General features: G+C 43.6%; 3 protein-coding genes across 6 annotated transcripts; all 3 read left to right on the forward strand.

Moving 5' to 3' along the window:
* Window positions 1-7,411: 7,411 nt before the first annotated feature.
* Window positions 7,412-12,829, forward strand: LOC100826189 (glutamate receptor 2.2). Its single transcript, XM_024457447.1, has 6 exons — window positions 7,412-7,828; window positions 8,078-9,417; window positions 9,756-10,062; window positions 10,616-11,022; window positions 12,213-12,677; window positions 12,719-12,829. The coding sequence occupies exons 1-6, from the start codon at window positions 7,513-7,515 to the stop codon at window positions 12,827-12,829; spliced, it is 2,946 nt and encodes a 981-aa protein (XP_024313215.1). The 5' UTR covers window positions 7,412-7,512.
* A 1,156-nt stretch (window positions 12,830-13,985) lies between these two features.
* On the forward strand, window positions 13,986-17,823 carry LOC100826502. Of its 4 annotated transcripts, none has more exons than XM_010241852.3 (9): window positions 13,986-14,262; window positions 15,068-15,117; window positions 15,269-15,381; window positions 15,825-16,107; window positions 16,256-16,385; window positions 16,485-16,708; window positions 16,822-16,918; window positions 17,010-17,079; window positions 17,235-17,823. In XM_010241852.3, the coding sequence occupies exons 1-9, from the start codon at window positions 14,001-14,003 to the stop codon at window positions 17,479-17,481; spliced, it is 1,476 nt and encodes a 491-aa protein (XP_010240154.1). In that variant the 5' UTR covers window positions 13,986-14,000; the 3' UTR covers window positions 17,482-17,823. The 4 variants fall into 4 exon arrangements, with proteins under 4 accessions (XP_010240154.1, XP_014756947.1, XP_010240156.1 ...); XM_014901461.2 differs by having other exon boundaries at window positions 16,488-16,708; XM_010241854.3 differs by having other exon boundaries at window positions 16,286-16,385.
* A 137-nt stretch (window positions 17,824-17,960) lies between these two features.
* Window positions 17,961-20,872, forward strand: LOC100844961 (pentatricopeptide repeat-containing protein At2g18940, chloroplastic). Its single transcript, XM_003563299.4, has one exon. The coding sequence runs from the start codon at window positions 18,167-18,169 to the stop codon at window positions 20,573-20,575; it is 2,409 nt and encodes an 802-aa protein (XP_003563347.2). The 5' UTR covers window positions 17,961-18,166; the 3' UTR covers window positions 20,576-20,872.
* Window positions 20,873-21,287: the final 415 nt, after the last annotated feature.

The raw sequence follows: 21,287 nt of genomic DNA on the forward strand, positions 1-21,287 counted from the left end.
TGGGGCAGACAAAATGTCTCCGTTGGGATTTGGAGAGAAGTACGGTTTACCATTACGAGTTACTACCTGCATAGAAACAAGGAGTGAGAGATGTCTTGAAGAAAACAAGATCGTCAGACGTATGGATTTCCAAAGAGAACGAATGGAAGATCAAGAAACATATTTTCTTGTATAAAAAAACAGGATGGTGAGAACCATGTTTTCATGCAGTCAACAGGAATGATCCGCATGAATGCACAGCATAGTTGGAATTATTAAGGAGAATAATCATGCTGCTGCATCAGGTGAAGTATCTTCTGCACTAGCAGAGACATCTGATCTTATCAAATGCCAGATGATAGCATCTTCTGCAACATCAAAGAATATGACTCATATGTCTTATCCGACTCAGGTGTATATAATGCCAAATTGCCCATATTTATTAGTGTAGTTTATGATTTTAGTTGCAACAGCTAGTGACACGGTGGCAGTATGATCACGCGTGTCTTCAGAGAAAAGTATGACTGTACGACTGTATGCCACACTACTTTACTTGTGTACAAAAAACAATCCAACTACAGAAGAACTTCCAGAATTTGGTGAAAAATGCAAAAGAGACACCGGGTTTCACGTACGCTTTTCCTTTTTGTCGAGAATGTACAAAGCACATACACAAAATAGCAGATAGTTAGCTGCAGGAGATTAAGGCTGGTGATCTCGTGTCCTCTCTAAACGTACAGTAATTAGTAGTGCATGGAATAAAGTGAAGAGCTTCACATGGGATCAAGGACAAACAGTCTACAACTTAAGCTATCCTTCAAGATTCTTACTGGGGACACTGTGCACACATTTCTAGACTATCTAGCCCATGAGGGGCCTAAAACTACTACTTAATTCACTCCTTTTCATAAGCATGCTGGGGGCGGCTACTGCACGGAGACGCAACACCGGGCTTAATTACCTCTCCTGTCTCTCTCTAAGCAGTTGACCAGTCAAAAAATGAGGCAGTGAGTGAGAAACGAACTATTACTACAGGTAAGAACAGTTACTTGATCCTTGTTTCCCCTATTGTCCCCATTGGACCAAACTATCTTCCTCACATCTATCTATGAACTGGAACCACGTTGCCGCGCGCATGCATGGCTGTAGGTTTCCTTTTCCTTCTTTTCTATACTTGTCCCCCCCCTGAGTCTCACAAATCCTAGCATATCCCTCTTAGTTTAGTACTACAAGATCCTAGAGCTCTTTCAATGGATTCACAGAGACAAGAAGATGATCCATTGACTAGATGCCATGCATACTTCAAGCAGTGGTTTCCAGACGTAAAGTGAAGCCTAAGAAAAGGGAATTTAATTACTAGCAACTTCATAATGAGTGAAGTGAACCAAAATGGAGTACAACTATTAAATCTCCTCACATACGACTACTACTAGTGTGCATTCCAACTTGCAAGGTAGTATCAGTGTGCTGATGGAATTATTAATTTACAGATTGGCGTAAATCCAAAGGCTAGGTCTAGTTTATAACAACTTAGCGACCACGACTAGGCACTTGTTACAAGGATATTTGGAGAATGATATCAGTGACATAGTGTGGGCCATGGTTCAAGACTAGGGTAGTTATTAGAATGCCGGAAAATTCAACGTTTCTTGATTTGAATTGAATCTTCATGTACACTAAGATATGTGAGTTCCAAGTAACTATCAGCAGTTGCAAGATATGTCATCCCCATACAATAAGAAAACATCTGTCCTGAAAGATTAAATACCCCTCGCGTGATGTTTCACATAATAGTAGTATAACTCACTCAAAACAAACCTTTTCTAGCAGAAAATTAATATGGAAACCAGGCATTACATTGTTCAGAAAAGCTAAGTTTGACCAACTGGCAGCAGGCAACAAGACAACACTAAAACGGCTATTTGCCAATGATACTTTATGATGTCTTTTTCCCACATAAGCAGATTCACACCCAGCAGATTCTCAGTCATGAGCGCTTTTACTCCATAAATTAAGGCAGGAGAACCCTTTTTAGCTAAGAAAAAGATGATTGGCAAAGTGGGTCATTAGTCAAATACAGCACTGTAAAAAGGTGTCTCATTTGGCAGTACTGTGGGGAGCCTTTCCCTTGGTTTTAGAAAGAGTTTGTTTGGTTGCTGCTTTTGTCATGTTTCACATCGGAAGTTATGTCGGGCCAGGCATGTCATTTGAGCTGCTCTCCAACCCAAGCTATACCCCAAGAAAGCACTGATGCATCAAACTTCAGAAGGTTGAAAAAAGAGGGACTACGTACAGTGTTAATATGCCCAAACAAATTGCAATGTTTTCATCTAATAGCTTCATGGATACTCTGCAGGATCGAATGGACATGAACAAATCAAAAACAAATGCAAGTATGAAGTATGAGCCTATTATGAAGTGGAACAGAAATTAGTTGTATCTACAGAATGAAATGGAACAGAAAAGTTTGTCACTGTCTTAACTATTAGAAACAGCATGTAAGATGGAGACCAAGGACATTACATGGAATAAAAATAATCATTTACAGTAGGGACAAGTAGAGAAGCCAAAACCAGTGCATTTCTATACCATCTGAAGCCTTAAAATGAGATCAATAAATATGCTTACTTTTACCTTTCCGCACTGGGACCAGGAAGTGAATGAAAGATATACGGCTTGTAAATGGGCCTTAATCATGGACCAGGGCCTGCCTTGTGAAGACAAATCATTATATTATAGATTAAGCAGCTAATAATCTATACGGTCAGATCCGGTAGAAGAATCCCAGACAAGGGCGTGATGCTGCTTGATTGCTGTTAATTAACTGTGCAGCCCGTGTGACAGCGCAAGCCTACAAAATGAAAATGGTCAACATGGAAGTATGAAACTAAAAATTGGTAGCAGATGTTGCGACAGGCTAAATGAAGGTTCTACACATGCTAATGATGTTATGGATCTGGATCAATTGGAAAAAAAAAGTGTGTCGTGTGTGTGTACAAAGCTGTAGGCCATTCTCTTGCGAAATTATAGTAGCCCAAACTGACAAGGGAACCAAAGCCGCTCCTACACAATAACGGTTTCACAAATTGCTAAGAACCTAGCCCCATCCCCGATGTCAACAACATTATGTCCATCACTGTGAGCAGCTAAGCAGAGACATTCTGTGAGAAAGGGGTTATATTGAACACCAAGAAGTGCTACAACAAAAGGAGCACCACAAATACATAAACTATCCTCTAATGTACAACTGAGGGGCTTTAAAACAGAAGGCCTTGTTGTCTACACATACAAATAAAAGAATCATAATGGCCTGAATTTAGTTTGATAGATTGCTCTGGTACTGTTCAACTATGACCATGGCTTGCTGACTCAACAACTCAGCATGAGGATAGTTGGTATAGGAAGTTTATAGCATCACTCTATAAGATTTAGATCACTTTCTAGATGAGATGAAAAATCACAGTTTGCCTGAAAAGAAACCTCAGGTGGCTCAGTCATATACATCTTTACACAAACAGATAGCTCAATCACGTAATCTGAAACTTTGGACAGTCTTTTCCAGTTTCTGATAGACATATCCACATATGTGTTCTGGAAAAGAATCTTCTCTATCTAAATTTAGGAAATGCTTGTCTGCATCCAGCAAAGCAAAGCAAACTAGTTACCAAAGGACATAAGACAGATGCAGACATGAAGATGATCTAACAACAAAACAATACAAGATTGATTTTATAGTTTTGTTAATTCCATTAACTAAACTTGAATCTCCAGAACCATTTGCGATGGTTCAAAACATCAAACGTGGTAAAATTTATTGCGTTAAAGATTTTAAAATAAAAAAACACACACAGAAAAGCGCTGACTAACCCAAAACCATAGCCATGCATATGTAAATGTAAATGGTGCCTTCAGTTAACAAGATAGAAGAATTGGCAAGATGAATAAATATCGCAAAGATGTGCAAAAGTAAAATAAAACTCAAAATGTGTAAAACTATCATCTCTTTTCAAAGAGAAATAAATAAAGGCTTGCCACATTACAATTTGTAAACTTATGGAAAACTGTCCCTGATTAAGTTAGTAGTAAGCTTTAATAGTGCTGCTTTGAAGCAAATAATATGTGGGCCATGTGGTTAAGCATAAACGTAAGCAGCAACAAGCAGATATACATCTGAAGAAGTGTAGGCTACAGCACCATCTGTAGTGATGCATATTGATATTTGATAAATTATCTATACTAGGGTAAAGACAACCCATTGCTATGAAATGTATTTTCACAGATACTAACTAAGTTTAGTGGATGTTCTTATTAATATATGCATATTTGAAAAATACAAGAGATCCATCTACTAAATTGTAAGCATCACTAAGGCTCAGACATAAGTGAAAGAACTGACTCTTAGGAAATGAAACAACTGACAACATGTCACATGAAGGCACTACTTCAACAGTTAAAGGAATTATCTGTTTTGATATTATATTACTCCCTCCGATCCATATTAATTGTCTCAAATTTGCCCCAATATGGATGTATCTATATGCCTAAGAAGTGTCTAGATACATGTAATATTTCGACAACTAATATGGATCAGTGGGAGTAACTAAGTAAATCCTCATTAGCCATTATCCTGTGGTAAACTAGAACAAGCCTTTGTGATATAACATGATTTTCTGATTAACCAGGGACGCCAGAGAATACTACACAAGTTATACCATGCTAACTGCTCGAATAATATTCTGCTGCCACCGTGATACCTATGAGAGTGAAAACACCACAATAAACTTAACAGATGATGAAAATGTCTCGAAATGCTCTCTTAAGAGTCTAGTGGAGATCAAGGGATCAACTGAAAGTAAAGCATGAGAACCGGCACGAATGGATAAACAATGATCGAAAACATAAACCCTATTTCTATATAAAAAGGAACATGTCTGGACAAGAACACCACAACGAATTCATGTTTATGCCCCCACATGTGTAATTCCTGATAGGATACACATGATGCAGGCTATACGATTCATTTGTTGTGCATGTACTGCAGATAATGGATGCTGACTTACACAATTTTGGAAGCTATTGCTCTAGTTTGATAAGACACCATCAAGCCTTGTAAGACATGGATTTGCAATGGAGGAATACTAGTTTCTCCACACTGAACTGGTCGAACCAAATCATGGTACTGCACTGAAGATAGATACTGAAGGATGATAATAATACAGCAGGGAGTACTAGATAGTATCGTCATGGAGTGGGTGACTCCAACCTATACCGTACCCCAATTGGAAATCTTAACAACTATGCAATTGCAATGCCCAACGTCCAATTTCCCAAACAGAGCAGTTATCTACATCCATCTCCCTGAAAAGGAGTTGCAGCTACATCGAGCCAAGCACACCGAATCGATTCCAAACTTCACCGTCCGTTCAACTGAACACCGAGGCCGTTCATGGTAGCGAAAACATAAGGTTCCCACAGTCTCCATGATTAGTAGAACGCTGGAACTGAGAAGCGTAAACAAACACCTATACACCACCTAAACCCTAAACCACACCGCAATCCCAGCCGCATTCCGCAGAAATTGGAACCCCCCGCTCCCTCCTCGACCACCAACTCATCGTTGCGGAGCACCATTGGGGTTTTCCGGGCCGCGATCGAAGTTTGACAGAGAAAAACCCAATGCATTCCCCAGCTACCTCCGCTCGGTTCCGCCTGTTCGCCGTAAGAAAGACGTGCAGGGAAGGATGGATTCGTGCGAACCTTGACGAATTTGGGGGCGATTGTTTCCGCGCGCGGGGTTCTGGAGATTGGAGGCGGGGCTGCGGGACGAAAGCGCGCGCTCGCTGCGGTCCGGTGGCGAGAGGTAGCGGAAGCCCGAAGCGAAGGCGAGAGAGGGAGAGTGCTCTGAACGTTGAAGCAGCGGCCGAAGCAGTTCGCCATCGGGCACGATGTCTTGGGCCGCGTATGGGCCGAACCACGAAGACACGGTGACAACAGCCCACCAGCACGTTCCACCTCATCACAGGCCCAGAGAACTTCGAAGCCAACTTTAACTTTGCTCTGCTTTCTAAAAGAACGAAAAAAATAAGCATAACTATGGTGTCATGTACAGGCCTTCCAGTGGAACCCTAGCCGCGAGGAGCCTTCCGATCAGCGATTTTTTTCCGGTTCCCCTCGTCTCTGACAGCCGATTCGGAATCGGGTGACCAGGGAAATCATAGATCAACGTCTGACTGCAGTTTGTGTACCTTCTTTGTGAGGTTTTGTGTCCTCGCGACGGCGTCTTGGTGGAGGAGACGACGGCGTATGGAATAATAGTCTCCTAGGTCCATCCTCTTCCTGGCGTAGTCAACACGGTCTACTCCATGGAGCTAGCGGATCTCGCGGTTTGTTTTTTTGTTATTTTAGTCTTCTTTCTAGTCAGTTCAGTGACGAATCAGCAGATCGACAACCTGCCTTGTCAAGGGGTGTGTCCCCGGCCAGAGTTCATTCAACGATATTAGGTTCTCATCGGTCGTGGTGAGTGACTCATGCTGCTATTCAAAACCCATAAGGTTAGTCCAGCTTGTGCAGTTTTTGTTTTCTGCAATTTTATCACCGAAGACATGAAGAATTTTCAAGATACAGATGGCGAATCAAGAGTTGTTTACTTCAAAGAATCTTGACGTAACTTTTAGTTTCATTAGGATTTTTTGTTGTTGGTTTTCGTTTCAATTTCGATCACTTGTACTTTGTTTATCGAATCAATAAAGCCAAATGTTTCTAAAAAAAAAGGCCTTCCAGTGTACTTCTCCAAGCCAACCTCTTTTGAGGGAAACGTCGAATGTTACTTAACTTTGAGATCAGTACCTTTGTTCATTGCCTAATACGGTTGTTTAAATATTTAAGCACATCACCTCTGCGATTCAAGCGCAACAGGCTAAGCCCAAAAGGGAAAAATGTCAAGCACTCAAACACTTGCAAAGGTTTATTTTATAAATGGAGTGTTTATTTGTATATTTTTCAGTCGCCTAAGAAATAGTTATTGCTCGGTCAACAATCGTAGCCATCCAATGAAGATTTTCTTATCCATCGGACCCACATTAATCTTACAAAAATCTCAATGATTGAATCAAAAGGTTGGTATCATCGTTTAAGAAATAGTTATTCTCACTCGCCTAAGAAATATCAAAACCGTTTTATAAAACAACCAAAGATACCGGCATGTCACCCTCACGCAGATGTCGCTACTCGCTACTCACTATGGGTAGTCTTCCCGAGGACAGAATAGATTCATTCTCCGCGTCTCTCCTTGTTTCTTGCGATGTGAGGCATAGGCAACTCCAGTTGAAATTCCGGTACTTTGGCTGCAAAGGTACACCAAAGTCCATCGAGGAACAGCAAACAAGTATACTAAGTACTAACCTGGAAAATAAACAATTAACCTGTCACAACTTGAGTTTTTACCTGGAAACTTACGGGTTGACCATTGGCACCACAGTTAAGAAGCAAAGCTGAGAACAAGGAGAGGCCTATATAAGAGTAAGCGTAAGAGTAATGGGATGTGATTCTCAACAATCAGCACAAATGAACTGTAAACCTTCCAGGCTCCAAGTAATGGAGAAAGCACCTCGAGCCATCCTCTTCCTGTTACTCATTGTCGGTTTTGGCGTAGCCCAAAATACCACCAGCAAAGGAGATGAATTCCATGTCGGAGTGATCCTCGACCTGGGCACGCTGGCAGGAAAAGTGGCACGAACAAGCATTTCATTGGCCGTTGAAGATTTCTACTCGGTCCACCGAAACCACCGCACAAAGCTCGTTCTGCACATTAGGGACTCCATGGGCAGCGATGTTCAGGCTGCCTCTGCAGGTATGTCATATGTGCTCTGCCTCTGCAGTATGAAACCAAAGAACCATTTTTGCTATTTCCTATTTATAAACTATATAGATAAAGCATACTTCGCATTTGACATCTTAACTAGAGGCATACATAGACTAGCGGCTGGGCAGTTTCTTATATGTAGTTGGAAAAAAAAGTTACTATGTCCTGTTATGATAATGTTTCTACACTATAACACCGGCACTATCTAACCGAAGTTTTCTTGTGCAATTTCAAAAGCTATTGAATTACTGGAGAATTACAAAGTGCAAGCCATCGTTGGTCCCCAGAAATCATCAGAAGTTCTATTCATATCTAATATTGGAAATATAACCCAAGTCCCCATAGTATCCTTCACAGCAACAAGCCCCTCTCTTACTTCAGATAGTATGCCATATTTTGTGCGTGCAACACTGAATGACTCAGCTCAGGTCAATAGCATTGCCTTGCTTATAAAAGCCTATGGATGGAGAGAAGTGGTGCCAGTATATGAAGATACTGACTATGGGAGAGGCATTCTACCATCCCTCATTGAAGCACTACAAGAAATTGATGCCCGTGTTCCGTATCGCAGTGTCACCCCTTCATCAGCAACAAGTGAAATCATTACCCAAGAACTCTATAAGTTGAAGGCAATGCAGACAAGAGTATTTATTGTTCATATGTCACCCACTATGACTTCTCTTTTTTTTACAAAAGCCAAAGAGGCAGGGATGATGAACAAAGGATTTGTGTGGATTACCACAGATGGAGTAGCAAACATCATCGACTCACTCGACCCAAGTGTCATTGAGGCAATGAATGGTGTACTAGGAGTGAGGTATTATGTTCCCAAATCACAAGAACTTGATAGCTTCACCATAAGATGGAACAGAATGTACCAACGGGATAATCCAGATGAATCACCCTTTAATAAATTAAGCATTGTTGGACTATGGGGCTATGATATGATCAGGGCATTAGCACAAGCAGCGGAAAAGGCTGGGATCTCCAGTGTTACAAATAAGCAACCACAGTCCATTAAAAACTCCACATGTTTGGACTCCATGGTTATTTCCACAAATGGCCCTGATCTCTTAACAGCAATTGTACAAAATAAGTTCAGAGGTATAAGTGGAGACTTCGACCTTACAAACAGACAGCTTACAGTTTCTGTGTTCCAAATAATAAATGTGGTTGGGAGAGGTTGGAGAGAAATCGGGTTTTGGACTGTGAATAGTGGACTTTCACGGCAGTTCAATCAAACTGGCTTGAAAATAACAGGACCAGCCTTAATGATTGATCTAAATCCAGTAATCTGGCCAGGAGAGTCAACCGAAATACCAAGAGGCTGGGAAATTCCTACAATTGGTAAGAAGCTTAGAGTCGGTGTGCGCACAAGCATCTATCCAGAGTTTATAGAGACATTCAGAGATCATGCCACAGGTGAAACAAGAGCGAGCGGCCTTTCAGTTGAAATATTTGAGGAGGCAGTAAAGAGGCTACCTTTTGCACTTACTTATGAGTACCTAGCATTTGACACAGCTGATCCACGTAGTAAGGGGAGCTACGATGATTTTGTTAACCAAGTTTATCTTCAGGTAAGACATACTTTATCAAACATATAGCTTCCAATATCTCAATCTGCCATCTACGGAAATTAAACATGCACTCTTAAGAAAAATAACTCTTAGTTCAAACATACCAGATATTTGTAAGTTCCGCATTTCCATCCAGTGTTCTATTCTGCTTTCAACTGAAAGCAAGCTGCTTTTTTATTTTATACAAAACGATGTTAGCCAGAAAATCAAAAGTCTGTTGCATGCTACATATGTCCTTTCATTAAACAATTGAGATTCTAGTGTACAATCAATCTTAAAAAGTAGCTCTTCTTTTTTATTATTTCTCAAATAGATAAAGCTGACTGCTGCCTTTGCAGAAATATGACATAGCAGTTGCAGATACTACTATAAGATGCAACAGATCATTGTTTGTCGACTTCACTGTACCATACACAGAATCTGGAGTAGGGATGATTGTTCCAGTCAAGGAAAACATGATCAAGAATATGTGGATTTTCTTGAAACCATTGAGTGCTGGAATGTGGTTTGGCAGCATCATATTCTTTATGTACACAGGAGTTGTTGTCTGGCTTCTGGAGTATCTAGATGGCAATGAACATGTACATGGTCCCTTTTCACTCAAACAACTGGGGATTACAATGTTTTTCTCCATTTCTGAAGAGAGTTGAGTAAACATTACGATTTCCAAGATCTTTGCAAAATATTTATCCAAGTATTTCATTTGCATAGAGCAGATATATGTTGCACTACATCTAAAGGAAATGCATCATCGAAAGATTCCTGCAAGAAAGATTACTACATTGATCTGACTAAACTGCACCTCTATAAAATTTAGGAAAGAAAAGGACTCTCCAGGACTCTATTTAAGTTAAATGTATCTTAAATTTTCCAAAATAAGAACTTAGATTTCGCTAATTAATAATTCTTAACAAACGCAATATGAAGAATAAGAAGGGGCAAATGAACTAATGCTAGCTGTATCTGCTAAAAAACGCGTGCCTGTTCTTCATAATTGCACTTCACTAAAGAGGAAATATATCTTGAAATTTGTGCTCTGTTTGCATCAGTTGAAAAACTGATGGTAAGACTTGCATCTATCATTCAAAGAATAGATATCACACACCAATTCCTGAAATAGCGTGCATTGCAGCATCCCAGCTTTCAAATGTCTTTAGTATCTTAATAATAACTTTACTGTTATCTGTTATTTCTGTAGACGAGAAGCTGGAACGCTTTCTATCAAGAATTGTTCTACGTGTATGGATGTTTGTTCTTCTGGTACTTACATCAAGTTATACAGCAAGCTTTGCATCAATGCTTACTGTAGAGCAGCTTTCACCGACAGTGACTGATGTTCATGAACTCCAGAAAAAGGGAGAATATGTAGGATTCCACAATGGGTCCTATATAGAGGGTCTATTGCTGGATATTGGTTTTGACAGATCAAAGATCAGGCCCTATGATACACCTGAAGATCTCTATGATGCTCTTTCTAATGGAAGCAAAAATGGTGGCATTGCTGCGCTTGTACTTGAGGTCCCATACATCAAACTGTTTCTCGCAAAGTACAACAAAGGTTACACAATGGTGGGGCCTATTTATAAGAGTGCGGGTTTTGCATTTGTAAGTTCGACTACACTCACTAGGACGTTTAGATTTTTTATCATGAAAAATTACACACACAAAAATTGATCTGCCTTTCAAGTTTGCTAGTCTTGTAATTGTTATGCTCATGGCTTTTCCTTCAATTCTACATCCATGTCAACAATAAGATTGCTACTTTAAAAAAACTTGACATACATAATTACGTTTTAAAAACAAAAAAAATGGAGTGTGGCTATCTAATAGCAAAAGGTAAACAACGTATCTTCGAGTGGACTGATGCAATATTGGGACGAGAAATTCCTGCAAACTAGCTACGGTGGCAATGCAAGACCAGTAAATAAATAGCAAAGTGAACAAAAGTATCCATTTTTATAAGTTTAACCACCATAAACGACAGCATACAAGTAATATGCTAGGAGCAACCATCACGTAACAACATAGATCCATAGGTTTACTATCAGAAACTGTAAGTGGGCTAATATTTGCAACTGATCATACTGAGGCTGTGTTCGGCATTCCAGTGGATTATGTTAAAAAAATCTCGGTTGGTTGGATTGCTTTTAGATATCTGGGATTTTGGCTAACTGTTTTTCTAAATCAAATTGCACAATTTGCATTTTGCGAACACATGAAACATCAGATGGGAGGTAAACCATCAATAATACTTCATCTAACTCTAACAGATTTCTGAAACGTCAGATGGGAAGTAAACCATCAATAATACTTCATCTAACTCTAACAGATTTCTGAAACAGACCTTTCACTACTTCCTTTTTACAACAACTATTAAAATAAGTACTCCCTCCGTCCAACAAAGGATGTCTCAACTTTGACTAAATTGAATGCATCTATACACTAAGTCATGTCTAGATACATCCAAATTTTGACAAACTTGAGACATCTTTTGTTGAACGGAGGGAGTACATTATAATGTACCACTAACAATGAACTAGGCCTGCAAGCAAGCCCTATGGTCAGTTTACTGGATCTTTGTAGTATTCGAGCAACTTTTGGTATGATTTTCTGAAGGTATATTGGACTGCTAAATAACACCATCACTGACCATCCGCCATAATGTCATTTCAGCCAAAAAATGTTTAGCCAATTGGAAATTTTACTTTTCAGGCTTTTATTGATTCAGATATTACAATGAAGAATTCTTATATGTTAGCATGTGCAGCTTTTAACAACTATCTATTTTTTATTAGGTGCTGCCCAAGAATTCTCCGCTACGTGCTGAAATATCAAGGGCAATACTCAACATAACAGAGAGCGCTAAAATTATCCAAATCGAAAAGAAATGGGTTGATAGTAATAGCCATCAAAATGATGACAAAACTGATGGTTCGGACGCTATCACTTTTGAAAGTTTTGGGGGATTGTTCCTCCTAACTGGAATTGTGACAGCATGTTCCCTTTTCGTAGCCGTGCTGATGAACGGCTACAAAAAGTATCAGCAAAATGGAGGGAGCAAAGGAGATAACCAAAATGAATGTGGACATGAGAAAAAAGGAGAAGATGGAGATTCACAAGGAGAACAAAGAGATCCAAATATCAATGATATGGAGAAACAAGCAACACTGCCAGTGTCCCACAGTTTGAACACAAACGGTGACCAGCTACCAGACAGCAAGGACAACGATATATGCTGTAGATGCACACAGAATAACAAGGCAACATCACTGACTCATATTGGTTCACAAATCATTCATAGGGGAGACAAAAGTACGAGGTCATCAAGTGGCTCAAAGTTAGTACCAACCTGAGCAAAGTTCACCTTTCAATCTCAACGATCAACAACCAACTGCCGGGGAAGCCTGGCTGAAGTAACTTGGGATTCAGCCTCAGGTATCGCTCACTCGGCCGTTGAAGAGCTAACCAGTCTTATAGCATGTGCATTTCCTGTAAACAAACAAAGTTCACTGTGAACACGGTGTCCTTAAATACTTTACATTACAGGTGCAAGTGGAACTTCTTTTAACTAGCTGGAAAAATGTAGGTGCATTCTAACGAACACCTTGGCCGCACTGTCCGTCTATCCCCATTAGTTCCACCATACCAAACTGGAGTAGTCCAGTGTCCCGCCACACCCGCGCAGCACATATGAGAGCATATACAGTAGGGCATCAGACGAAGCTGCACACAAAGCAAGTATTCGCTTTGGAGGTTTGCAGGACTGATCGAGTCTCGCCGTACCTCGCCGGTTCCTGCCAGGCTCCCCGCACGCCCGCTGGTTTCCTCCCATCCATCGCGACGGAGAGTGGCCGTGGCCCGTAAGGGAGGGCCTGGAAGCCCTCGATTTGTTCCGCCTTCGGCATGCCGGCCGCCGAGGAGTAGTTGTGGTCGCCCGCCGAGCTCGAAAATAGAAAAAGAGCAGGGTGGCTGACATATGACAGGTGGGCCATGGAGAAAACGTCGAGCACAAGGATCACCCGAGCGGCAACGTCCTCGGGGAGCCCCGAAATTTTGGAACGTTTTTAAAAACCGGTTGGGACGGTTGCGGCGGCCAGTCCTTCGTTGCGGACGTGGTGGAGGCAAATCATTTCAGGACCAAAATCTGCTTCTAAAGACAAGAAGATTGCAATGGCAGCTCTTATTGCCTGGCATCTGTGGAAAGAGAGGAATAGTAAAGTTTTTCAACAGAAAGAAATAAATGCGGCTGCTCTCTATCGAATGATTGAGGATGAATATGGTCTCTTGGTGGAGGCAAGGTAGAGATAGTTAAATTGTGAAGTGTTGCCCCTTTTGATCTTTGTACTAGGTGATTTCTATTTCAGGTGATGGTGTGCTCTTAGTTTGTAGTAGGTGAACTTTTGTTCTCTTTTTCTAATTGAAAAGGCAGTGCAACTGCCAGGCCCCTCCAAAAAAAAACCGGACCGCCCAAATTTCACCACTTTCCAAAGAAACCAACGTGCGACCCAGGAACCGCCGGCGGTCTATTTCCGGTCTCGTTTTTTATTTCCCTCCAACTTCCCCCGCCCTCCTCCCCTCCTCCCATGGAGTCATCCGCCGCGGGCGGCGAGCGGCCCCAGCGGTCCGGAGGCGGCGCCTCCTCCCCGCCCCCGCCGCCTCCCCCGCCGAGCGGCTGGCTCGCGGGCCTCGTCTCCGGCGCCGGCCGGCTCCTCGCCGCCGTGCTCGGCCCCGACTCCCCCTCCGTCTCCGCCTCCGCCTCCGGCTCCGTCGCGTCGGACGACGGGTCCGCCTCCTCCTCCCCGAGCTCCTTCCGTCCACGCAGCGAGGGTTACTATAGCGGTACCGGTAAGCACCTTGCTTCCACCTCAGGTTGTGCTTCGAACTAGCTAGCGCCTTAATTTCATTTCATCCCTGATGCCGTGAGTGAGGCCGCATTGGTTTCATTCCAGATTCGCCAGCTAGATCGGTGACTAGACTAGTTTGGCGTGGTAACCTCGTATGCATTGCTGCGAACAAAACGGTTTCCCAATTTTGAGTTAATCGCTTGCACGTTAAGTTTCGTGGAGCTGTCCCCCGCTCCACGGTAGAATGGAGAATCGGATGCTTTGCGCTTGCATATTTCTTACCTGCATCGAAAGCAAAGTTTTATTCTTCGGTTGTTACAGTCATGGTAGTGCTACTCGTGCATTTTTCATTTCATTGGTGTTGCAGACTTGCAGTGCTCCTTGACAAAAGTCAATCCATGTTCACTAATATAAAACTGAACGTCAGATCATGGACCTGAGTGCATTGGCACTACTAAGTCACTAATCAACTGGGTTTATTTGGATTGCAAAAGGAACTTTGTAGTGTGTACCGAACAATACATATTCCCAAATTTGCATGGTCAGTGTTTATTGTCTGTTATACTCCCTCCGTCCAACAAAGGATGTCTAAACTTTGACTAAATTTGAATGCATCTATACACTAAGTCATGTCTAGATACATTCAAATTTTGACAAACTTGAGACATCCTTTGTTGGACGGAGGGAGTAGTTCATTTCCCCCCAGTAAATGAAGTGTTTTGCAGCTTTATTGGCATTGTATTCAGCAACTCAACTGTGAATAAATTATGTGATGTGCTTGTCTACTGATTTATTTTATTTCACAGATCATAATTATTTCCTGCCCTTTTCACCAGAAAATAATCAGTTAAACCAGGTATTCTGCAAGCTATATACTGTACTTGTTATCTTACAAACTAAATGCCCGTTATTTTCGAATAACCGTTTGTCATTGGGCTTAGGAGTAAGGCCTTAGTTATCTGAAGATTTCAAATGATGTCATATACAATTCTTTTTCCCGATTCTAGACTGAGAAGGAGACTGTTCTGAAAGACTATGCAGAGGCATCCCTAGCAATTGTCTCGGATATTGAGCCAAAAGATGCCATAGCGCAGTTGCTTATGCAGGAAACTTTTTCGAGGTATTATATACACCATATATCTTGTTTACTTGCATCGATGTCCTTCTGGAATGTATCATTTAATTTGTATTTTCTTTGTGTTGTCATATTGCTATTATTATTTTCCAATAAATATTCATATATGTGGGTTTGTTAAAGCATTCGTGCTGCAGTCTTTTTTAGTAAATGCACTAATGTATATGTTGACATTATGCAAAGGGGATATTTGAAAGTTGCTGAAATGCTTATCCTTTAGCATTGACCTTTTCAATAATCAGTTGTATTATGTTAGTCCAGCCTGCGTACCATGATATTAGCAATCAAAAGTTGCAACCAATGACTCCTTTTTATTATGCTGTCATATCCCTCTATTCTGGACAAACTAACACTTGTTCCATGGATGAAAAATAAAACCAAGTTACTAATATACTATATATCATTTCATCTCTTCAATTTAATGTTAGGTCTGAGTGCAGTACACTAATAAAGATAATTCAAGAGCGGGTCGTTAACCCAGATTCAGGTGGAACTGTTGATGGTGAGCTTGCTCTTGCGATCAGTCAGAAGGCTGGCAGACAACCAACCATTGGATATTCTTCATTTAGTCCAAACGTGTCAACGCCTTCATCTTCAAGTCTTCCAATCCATGGCCATGGTTTTGATAATAGTGCTGGTGCAGGGGCAGTTCCAACATTAACTCCTGCCATTCCTGACCTTTTACAGCACAATGCTGACAAGATTCAGTCTGTGAGTGTTCTTTGCCTGTAGGAAATTTAATTTGTTGTGTGTATGATATCTCAGCCCCATTTGTTTATATCACTACCACCCATGTTTGTCTAAGGGTAATTAGCTATAAAGCATGGCCAAATTTGTTTTTTTGTTCACTGGACTGCAGGTTTCAAAACGAAGTTGCTCTGTTATCCAGGATACTCCTGATAACCTTCGACGAATCAGACCAAAGATTAATGGAGATACGATAAACATTGCAAAATTTAAGCAAGTTGATGTTGTTAGAAATCGTCCAGGTAGATATAGCATTTTTTTTAGAGAAATGCCATTAAGCTATAAGAACAATTTGTCTTACCAACCATCTACAATTGTTTTTGTTTATTTTTCTTCATCAGCAGCAAGTCTCGGGAGAGATGACACTAAACATGCCCCCTTTCTTGGGACCAACAACGTAGAACATACTAACATTGTTTCAAAAGTTGAAAGAGCTGAGGAAATATTGGATGTCCCTAAGAAACCTTTGGCAGTACCATCACAACATGTTGATTCAAGTTCCTTGTTAGCTGGTGGTGACCAGAAAACTTTTGACTCTGCATTCTTGAATCCATGTTCTACTAAGGTACTGGAACAACCCCTCGGAAAACAGGATCTGTTGGTTGTCTTCCTTCCTTATCAGTCAAATAAATGTAGTAATGTGTTCTGACATGAAAGGCAACACCAACCTTATCTTAGGATCTGAAGAACAGCTTGCCTTTGAAGGTTGAACCTTTGGATTCTTTTATTCCTTTTGAGCAGAAGATGATGGATTTATCACATCAGAAGCATGAGCGTATGTTTTCATCTTTAATTCGCTACGTTTCCTGCGGTCAATATGAGGAGGATGCCTAATAACGTCTAGTTTTCTTGGTTGTCCTGATCAGATGCCGCATGTGATGATTCATGTTCTGTTTCAAAACTAATGTTTATGGCGGATATTGGTGCGGCACCTAGGTATATCTTATCACACTCCCACCTATTCAATTGCTGCATTTTCTTGACTGTTCTTTGTCACTAGAGCTCGGAATATTTTACTCTGTCTAGATCATCCTGCTTTTAACTGGACTGGAACGTAACTTACGCTCACTGCTGCTATTTGCCTATTTCAGCCTGCCGATGCAAGTTCAGCTGCAAAATGACTCCAAGAACCGCAGGAGAAGGCAACCCAACTCTCCGAGGACAGCTCCAAAACCCACAGGGTCGCCTGCCAAGGGCACACGCCGCAAAAACATCGACGCCGTGGTCAAATCAGAGATTGACTCCCTGGAACAAAGGATGCCGGTTTTAGCAGAGGAGCAAGACCCGGACTACGTCCCGGAGAAGAGACCCGTCGGGAGACCAAGGAAAGGAAGGTGAAAACGGGACGCGGTCGTCCTCCTCCACCCCGTGTAAACCTGGGAGGATTGCCCAGAAGAACCTTCAAAGGTGAGACAGGTCGCAGCAATACTCGTGGATCGCAATGTTTTGCATTGCACACCAGAGGTTTGCCCCTCCGAGGTTTGGAGGGAGAAGGAAAGGAAGACAGCCCTGTTATGTCCCTAGTCTAACCTAACCAGTTTCTAGACTGAAACCAGTGTGCACGTCATGCCATTTTCTTCAGAATGTAGCACATCAGCAATGCTATCAAAACTAATTTTAGTTGATTAATGTGCAACCCTGTTGTGTGAAAAAGGGAAAACAGAGATGAGATTCAACCTTGATGCTGTTTTACCATCATTGTTTTATCTTCGGTTTGCTCTGCCAGTTCCTTGGTGCTACTACTAGTACTGTAGTATTGTGCTTTACCAAAGAGGGAAGATCTCCCATGTCCCAACTGAACTGAAATGACCAGATGAGATATTCCCAGGGGGCGCAACGAATTGCTGGCAGCAGTGGCGGATGGCGCTCGCCCCGTCTCGTCATCCCTTGGCCGCCAATCCCCGTCCACCCAACCACCGTATCCCAAATCCCCCGTTCTCCATCGCCTGAGCTGACACGCTCCGCTCTCCACTCCCACCCCACGGCTGGTTCCTGAGCTCGCAGCGGACCCGCCGCGCCGGCGATGGCGATGGAGGCCACCGGGCGCGGGGTGTTCCCGAACAAGCCCACGCTGCCGGCGGGGCCCAAGAAGCGGACGTCGGCCACCCCGCTCCTCCCGGCCGCGCCACCACCGCAGTCCCCTGCCTCTCTCCCGCTCGACTCCTTCCTCCTCCACCTCACCGCGGCGCCGCCGCCTGCCCCCGTCGTCCCGCGCCGGCAGCACCAGCACCACCAGCAGCACCCGACCCCGACCCCGGCGCACTCCTTCCTCTCCCCCGCCGCGCAGGCGCTCGTGCTCGAGCTCTCCTCGACGCCGCTCGCTTCCCTCCCGGCCTTCCTCTCCTCCCGCAAGGACGACCTCCTGCGCGCCGCCGACGTGCCTTCCCTGCTCAAGGCGCTCGAGCTCTCCGGCCACTGGGAGTGGGCCCTGGCGCTCGTCCGATGGGTCCGTGCCGAGGGCGGCGCCGCCGATGCCGCCGCGCTAGAGATGGTCGTCCGCACGCTCGCCCGCGAGGGCCAGCACGACGCCGTCTGCGACCTGCTCGACGAAATGCTGCCGCTCCCGCCCGGCTCCCCTGGCCTCGACGTCCGCGCCTACACCACCGTGCTCCACGCGCTCTCCCATGAGGGGCGGTACGAGCGCGCTCTCGAGCTCTTCGCCGAGCTCAAGCGTGAGGGTGTGGCGCCCACGCACGTCATGTACAACGTCATGCTCGACGTGTACGGCCGCATGGGCCGCTCGTGGCCGCAGATCGTTGCGATGCTGGAGGAGATGAGGGCCGCAGGGGTGGAGCCTGACGGCTTCACCGCCAGCACGGTGATTGCTGCTTGTGGCCGGGATGGGCTCGTCGATGAGGCGGTCGCTTTCTTCGAGGACCTCAAGTCCCGTGGCCATGTCCCGTGTGTCGTCACCTACAATGCTCTCCTGCAAGTGTTTGGCAAGGCCGGAAACTACATGGAGGCACTGCGGGTGCTCAAGGAGATGGAAGAGTCTGGCTGCAAGCCTGATGCTGTCACTTACAATGAACTCGCTGGATCATATGCAAGGGCTGGGTTCTATGAGGAGGCCGCCAAATGTCTTGATACCATGGTCAGCAAGGGGATATTACCTAATGCGTTCACGTATAATACAATAATGACAGCGTATGGGAATGCCGGAAAGGTGGACGAGGCGCTTGCCTTGTTTGATTGGATGAAGAAGAATGGGTTTATCCCGTATGTGAACACGTACAATCTTATCCTTGGCATGCTGGGGAAGAAATCAAGGTTCAATGTGATGCTGGAGATGCTTGGGGAGATGTCAAGGAGCGGGTGCACACCGAATAGGGTGACATGGAACACAATGCTGGCAGTCTGTGGGAAGCGAGGTATGGAGGGCTATGTTACTAGGGTACTTGAGAGGATGAAGTCTTGTGGGGTTGAGCTGTGCCGAGACACCTTCAATACACTGATATCTGCTTATGGCCGGTGTGGTTCAAGGGCCAATGCTTTCAAGATGTATGATGAAATGACCGCTGCAGGCTTCACCCCTTGCCTCACCACATACAATGCATTGCTGAGTGTGCTATCTCGGCAAGGGGATTGGACAGCTGCTCAGTCCATCATAAACAAAATGAAGAACGAGGGTTTCAAGCCAAATGATATGTCATATTCACTATTGCTCCAGTGCCATGCCAAGGGGGGCAATGCCGCTGGGATAGAGGCCATTGAAAAAGAAGTTTACGAAGGTACCGTCTTCCCAAGCTGGGTTATTTTGAGAACCCTTGTGATTTCCAACTTCAAGTGTCGGCGGCTGGAGGGGATCGAGAGGGCATTTCAAGAGGTCATGGCACGGGGTCACAAGCCAGACCTTGTCATTTTCAACTCCATGCTGTCAATGTATGCAAAGAACGGGATGTACAGAAAGGCCGGTGAGATGTTTGATTCCATCAAGCAGGGCGGGCTGAGCCCTGACCTGATCACCTACAACAGCATGATGGACATGTACGCGAAGAGCAACGAGTCCTGGGAAGCCGAGAAGATACTGAAACGGCTCAAGACCTCCCAGCTGAAGCCTGACGTCGTGTCGTACAACACCGTCATGAACGGGTTCTGCAAGCAAGGCCTGATCAAGGAGGCCCAGAGGATCCTGTCCGAGATGATCGCCGATGGCGTTCGTCCCTGTGTCGTGACCTACCACACGCTCGTGGGGGGTTACGCGAGCCGGGAGATGTTCAGCGAGGCCAGGGAGGTCGTCAGCTACATGATCCAGCGCAACCTGAGCCCCATGGAGCTGACCTACAGGAGAGTGGTGGACAGTTACTGCAAGGCCAAGCGCTTCGACGAAGCTCGCGGCTTCCTGTATGAAATCGCAGAAACCGACCGTAATTCAGACCAGAAACTGCTCAGCACGCTCACAGCCCGTGTCGAGAGCGCCCAGTTCAGGAGATAGTTAAAACTGTCCATAGATTCGTGTTCCTGCGTGTTTATTACAGACTTTGGGCAATTTCCAAGTTTTGGTAGGGGAGTGTAGCATATTGTTACTTGTGAAGAGTCTGGTGAGCCGGCAAACGGTGCTGCGAAAAATTTACGTCAGGAATCAGAACAAGTTTTCCTCTCATCCTTGTGAAGCTGTGAAGTCACATCCCTCTGTACAGATGTTAATTGAGAGTCTGAATCTTGAGCTGCCCCAGATGTATATCATTTGATTCTAGAGAATATATGTATCGTAAGGTTGAGCTGGTCCCCAGATTCTACGGAATTCTCAGCTGCTGAATGTTGTAGTCTAGCACAAACAACCAATCCGGCTGTCGTAATCGGTAGTCTTTTGTTACACACCGGCACGCTACTTGGACAGTTTTTGTTTTGTTTTTACCAACCCTAACACTACCCTACTCTTCCCCTATAAAAATTCCACTCCCCTCAAAAAATTTCATCCCCATCAGAAACTCTACCCTACTCCGTAGCGATTCACATATTTCCCATTTACGTGCTGCACTTTATTTTTGACGTGCACATTTTTACGTTAGTTACACCAATGACATCTGGGTTGCGTGTAACGTGGCATAAACTATATCGTCTACCTCAACTTTTTTCAATATGATTTTCCTGAATTTTTGTGGTACACAAACTATAAATTACTTACTCCTTTCCATAATTCCTAT

Source organism: Brachypodium distachyon, chromosome 1 (assembly GCF_000005505.3).
Source record: "Brachypodium distachyon strain Bd21 chromosome 1, Brachypodium_distachyon_v3.0, whole genome shotgun sequence".
NCBI lineage: Eukaryota > Viridiplantae > Streptophyta > Magnoliopsida > Poales > Poaceae > Brachypodium > Brachypodium distachyon.

Bases quoted from the DNA above. Each gene is read 5' to 3' on its own strand.
- LOC100826502 (XM_010241852.3), top strand. From the start codon at position 14,001: ATGGAGTCATCCGCCGCGGGCGGCGAGCGGCCCCAGCGGTCCGGAGGC. The intron at 14,263-15,067 runs GTAAGCACCTTG...TTTATTTCACAG, and splicing joins GGGTTACTATAGCGGTACCG to ATCATAATTATTTCCTGCCC. The intron at 17,080-17,234 runs GTATATCTTATC...TGCCTATTTCAG, and splicing joins GATATTGGTGCGGCACCTAG to CCTGCCGATGCAAGTTCAGC.
- LOC100844961 (XM_003563299.4), top strand. From the start codon at position 18,167: ATGGCGATGGAGGCCACCGGGCGCGGGGTGTTCCCGAACAAGCCCACG.
- LOC100826189 (XM_024457447.1), top strand. From the start codon at position 7,513: ATGGGATGTGATTCTCAACAATCAGCACAAATGAACTGTAAACCTTCC. The intron at 9,418-9,755 runs GTAAGACATACT...CTGCCTTTGCAG, and splicing joins TTAACCAAGTTTATCTTCAG to AAATATGACATAGCAGTTGC. The intron at 11,023-12,212 runs GTAAGTTCGACT...ATTTTTTATTAG, and splicing joins AGAGTGCGGGTTTTGCATTT to GTGCTGCCCAAGAATTCTCC.